The 5,165-nt window shown below is 36.5% G+C and overlaps 1 protein-coding gene across 2 annotated transcripts; it reads right to left on the minus strand.

Moving 5' to 3' along the window:
• Positions 1–206: 206 nt before the first annotated feature.
• Positions 207–4,556, minus strand: LOC107135829 (olfactory receptor 4C15-like). 2 transcript variants are annotated; one of them, XR_007342435.1, is made up of 4 exons: positions 4,422–4,556; positions 3,742–3,862; positions 1,286–3,461; positions 207–998 (listed from the first exon to the last, which is right to left on the minus strand). XR_007342435.1 is itself a non-coding variant. In XM_015477927.2 (3 exons), the coding sequence occupies exon 3, from the start codon at positions 2,378–2,380 to the stop codon at positions 1,409–1,411; it is 972 nt and encodes a 323-aa protein (XP_015333413.2). In that variant the 5' UTR covers positions 2,381–3,461; positions 3,742–3,862; positions 4,422–4,556; the 3' UTR covers positions 207–1,408. The 2 variants fall into 2 exon arrangements, 1 of the variants encoding a protein (XP_015333413.2); XM_015477927.2 differs by having other exon boundaries at positions 207–3,461.
• Positions 4,557–5,165: the final 609 nt, after the last annotated feature.

Raw genomic sequence — 5,165 nt, forward strand, 5'->3', positions numbered from 1 at the left:
TTAACATAGAGGAAATAACTAAAAGTAGAATTTATTTGAAATATCCCCTTCTAAACTATGTCAAAGGGTGAATTGTAGCTTGTATCAACATCTGCATGATAATGCCAGCAATGTATATATTCACTTTGCAAACATTTCATTAGGTTAATATTAGAGATGGATTAAACTTTACTAAGTAAAGATATATCATCCATTCATTCAGTCAATTTAGCAATAAAAATGTCTTTGTTTATCTACATTTAAATTATCTCTTTATTGATAATTATACCAATAGAATAATTTTCACTTGGTAGTCAAAGTCAAGAAAATTAAAAACATAAAATTAAAATGTTATTCTTTTTTTAAAATTGATGTTTTACTCTCTGGTGCCTCTGGCTACTATTTCTTCAGAAAGGGGAGGAAGTCACAGCCCTATGTACACATCTTTAGGAAGGCATTGCTGGTATAGTAGTGTCCCAAGAGTTTCCTTTGACTGTATTTGAATAAGAAATACTGATTGCTGACTCCCATATGGAGTGTGCTCCACTGTCTCCCCACAACAGCTAATTGGTAGTTGTCTCATATCTGAGAAGAGCTATCCACAGGCAGAATTGGACCAATCAAGTCCTATCTCCCAGGAAATGCAAGAAGGGACTCAAATTTTGCAGCCCACACTGAATGTTGAAGTCACCTGACAAAGGAAATCCTTCAGTAGAAGTTTGATGAATCTCTACTCTCTGCTAGACTTGAGTCCTGGTTGCTCTTCAACAGTCACTAAGATCATTGTCATCAATCTTTTATAACATGAAATAGTGTGAGTAAATTTCGGTTACTAACAGGCAGAATATTTTTGTCTTTTTTCTGCAAAGATTTTACAAATAGAGTGAATGGAGATTAATCAGTAGGTAATTTCACTTTTTATTCTTTATTTCTTTTATTATTAGACTCTAAGGAAGCATACAATTCAATTATTTTTAACTTACATACGAAATATCAAGTTGCCAGCTCAGATCTGATACCTGATGTGAAAGTAAATGCCACAGTCCGATGCAGCAAAATAACCGGGGGGTGATGAACAACTTGTGTAGACTGATACAGCAGGAGTAGGAGCCGTTTATTGCAGGACAGGAGTGGTATTTATACATTCCACACAGCTTATCTAATTAGCATAAACTAGATACATCAGTCAACCAATCAGGAATCTCCACACTTAATGGCTTGCTGGTGTTACTTCATAAACCACTCCCTCTGGCAAAATGCCAGGCGCCATCCTGACTTGTTTACAGACCTTAACATTATCTGATACCTGATGTGAAAGTAAAGATCATTTTCTGACCCCTACATGAAGGTTTTTCTATAATTGTATATTACCATATTTCTATACAAAGGAAATCCTATAAAGTTTTTTAATCAGAAAAAAATTTACTTATTAGGTCATAAATTTATTTTTTAAAATGTTTAATGTCTGCCTTTCATCAGAAACTACTACCAGCCTCTTCCACACTTTCCTCATGGAATTTTTTACTTCCTTATTCCTGAAAGTATAAATCAAAGGATTAAGCAAGGGAGTTAGGATGGTGTAAAATATGGCCACCATTTTGTCATAGGGGAAGGCAGAGGGAGGTCTTGCATATACAAATATGCATGGTACGAAAAACAAAACCACAACAGTAATGTGAGATCCACAGGTGGACAGAGCTTTCCTCCGCCCCTCAGCACTGTGATTTCTCAGGGAGAACAAGATGACACCATAGGAGACCATCAACAAGGAGAAGTTGATGATGCAGATTAACCCACTGTTGGCGATCACCAGAAGGCCTAGGACATGAGTGTCAGTGCAGGCCAGCTCCAGTAATGGGTACAGGTCACACATGAAATGATCAATGACATTAGGTCCACAGAAGGGCAGCTGGAAAGTAAAGAGAATCTGTATGATGGAATGCAAGAAGCCCCCTGTCCAGGACACACCCACAAGAATGCCACAGAGCCTCCAGTTCATGATGGAAGAGTAGTGCAAGGGCTTGCAAATGGCCACATAGCGGTCGTAGGCCATGGCTGTGAGGACAATTACCTCTGCTCCAGCAAGGAAGTGCTCAGCAAAAAGTTGAATCATGCATCCTTTATAGGAGATGGTTTTTCTCTCATAAAGAGAGTCCACAACCATCTTTGGTGTGATGACAGAGGAGAAGCAGGCATCCAGGAAGGACAGGAATGCCAAGAAAAAGTACATGGGGGAGCTCAGCAGTGCAGGGCTACAGAGGATGGTCACTACAATCAGCATGTTGCTTCCAACAGTTGCAATGTAGACCAACAAAAACACAATGAATACTATTTTCTGAATTCTTGGATTATTAGAAAGGCCCAGGAGAACAAACTCAGTTACAGTGCTCTGGTTTTGCATGATTTCCAAGGAAAAGGTGAAGGTAAAACTGTGATCATGTAAACATATAATTTGGATAAAAAAATTGCTTCAAGTTATTTGTAATATTACAGTCATCAACTAGTTGCTGCAACATTAGGTGGACTTATCTTGAGTGCTTTCGTTATCACTGAGAACATATTATTAGATATTTATTGAAGGCTGTTGTACATCAGGCAATATTGAGGTATAGATAAATTCTTGTATATTTTAAGAAAACCAGATTTTCAATGTGGTGGAGGAGTTACTTTGTAAAAATCCAGCTTTAACCATTATGTAGTAGCTGCCTTGTGTATTTGATGAAAGGCATTCTAAAACCACTCTCAATTTGCAAACAAAGAAAGACTATTATTTATTAATTAGACCTTCCATAGGCGTACGATGAGGCAGGTATGAGTAGCCTGCCATGCTTGATTAGGGGACTGCTTCATCTACCATTAGAAGAAGAAATAAGAGGCAGTTGAGGTGGCTCCTGACAACCATGGATGCTCCTCAAAAATTTCTTAAAATCATTGGAAAGAATTGGTCCTGTGAATGAGAGGATTCATTATTTATAAAACCAAAAGATGTATAATACAGCGCATAGCTCTACTATATTTGATCTATGAATATATACAAAGTTTTGAGATTTTACTTGCCATTTATCATTTAAAAATGTGAACAAAGTTAACAAAAATAACACCTGTTTTATGCTGAATAAATGGAACAGTGCAGGGAAAGCAATTGCATAGGACCCACAATCTGTGTGAGGTTTTATTATCCATATTTGTTGTAGAGGAATATGTACTTAAAGCTTAATTTGAAGCAAACGACAGATGCTTGATTTAGACTTTTACACTGAATCTCTAGCTCCAAAATTCAGTTTTCTCCCAGAAGATTAGCAGAGAAAGGACTAAGACGTTTTCTTTTCCAGCAGTAAGTTCAGGGAAGCCATGGTCTCTCTACAGTTTTGGTCCACCTTGAAGTTTAAAACATATTATTCCTTTGCTCATGTTTGAATGAAGAATTTTGAGAAAGGAATCAGAGCGCATTATGAAGAGTCAGCAGGCACTTGTCCAGCCACCTACAAATACGTATTGGCAAAATGTAGGTGAGGAAAGGAATAACTGGGTGAATAAAACTTAGAGTCTTGAGACTTTATTATTATATATTAATTATTTATACAATGTGACCCTACCTGAGCAGATATAATCCTTCAAAACACATGGTTCCAAATTTATTTATTGTAAATGACTTTATTGTAACATAGAAATGTTCATAAGCAGCTTATGTACTCATCTCCAAGGATTATAATGATGGTCAAATTTGGTAACATATAAATATAAATTATAAAAGGTCCTTACTTGAAAACCAGGTGTTTTTACCCACAGGAAGCTTTTCCATGATTCTCCAGATAAATACTCCCAACTCTTAAAATCATTTGCTTCTGGTTGACACAGCTTCAAAAGGTGACTGTATTCACACCTGTGCATATGACAGAATCACAAATAGCATTTGTGTCTGTGAATATTTATATACATATATGCATACATATGTGTTTTTTGTTGTTAAAATACGGAATTGAACCCTAATTGGGTTTATTCGAGAATGAAAAATGGGCCTATATGTATGACTTTCCCTTACAGCCAACAGAAACAAATTGGAATATTAATAAAGCTAACATGCACAACTGTGTGCCTTAGTGTATGTCATCTGCTAGTTTGACAGCAGCCACTATCACTGTGATTTCAATTCATTCTTCACTGAGGTCTGCAACATGAGCCCTGTTTCCACTGTGAGCTCTCTGTCCACCCCTCACATCTTATCACCAAGGAAAGGAGAGTATAAAGTAAACCCTACAAGGTCACTGACTCAGACAACAGCCCTAGAAGATCAATATATAATTTAGCAGGAGTCAGTTTAGCCAAACTCATGAAGACCTGGCTTCCAAACTTTCTGAGACTAGGTTAATCATAGCTCTCAAAACATCTAAAAGCCTCAAGTTTATGCTCTGTGAATGAGTTTAATAGGAAGGGCTACTCACCTGGTTCTTGTGAGAGTCCAATGAGGCCATCCACTAGAAACATCAATGCAGTCAGAAATGCAGATAGTGGGGAGGAGCCAGAATGTCCTGCCATAGCCAGGGACACAGTGCACAAATGACAACCTTTGCTCCTGACTCCTGCCTCACCCGACAAGGCTAACCAGTGCTTTTCCTCTTGTTGATTTACAAAGGTCAAATATTTGATTGTTGTTTGCAGTGAAGAAATGATACTTTTTAAATACACAACACCTTTAAATGTCTTTAGCTTTCCTTGAATGCATTACTGTGACCCTGAGACCCACCTGGTTCCATTCCTATTTCCTGTACAAAGAAATCCAAACTGAGTGAAAAGTTAAAAGGAAGACAGGTCCCTATGTTAGTAGGATACTTAAGGAACTCTTATTTATTCATTATCTCATCATCTTTATCTGGAAGTGTTTTAAGAAAAAATACCATTTTGGGATTAAAGATTCATCAGATACAAACAAACCAACACTTTCTTTTTTCAAGTACAGAATTTCCAGAATTAGTGCTAAAACTTCAACAACAAAGAGTATAGTGTGCTCATGTTTTTTGACCACAAATTTTGTGATTTTAGATCATTAAAAGGTAATGTCTTAAATGTACTGTACTTTTCTGGACTGAATCCTACTATGGATAGTAGTGGAAAATTATTTAAATATAGATAAAGTTTTGTATTATTACTATTATTATTATTATTATTATTATTATTATTATTAAATG

The sequence above is a fragment of the Marmota marmota genome, unplaced genomic scaffold (assembly GCF_001458135.2).
Source record: "Marmota marmota marmota unplaced genomic scaffold, marMar, whole genome shotgun sequence".
Classification (NCBI taxonomy): Eukaryota; Metazoa; Chordata; class Mammalia; order Rodentia; family Sciuridae; genus Marmota; species Marmota marmota.

Bases quoted from the DNA above. Each gene is read 5' to 3' on its own strand.
- LOC107135829 (XM_015477927.2), bottom strand. From the start codon at position 2,380: ATGCAAAACCAGAGCACTGTAACTGAGTTTGTTCTCCTGGGCCTTTCT.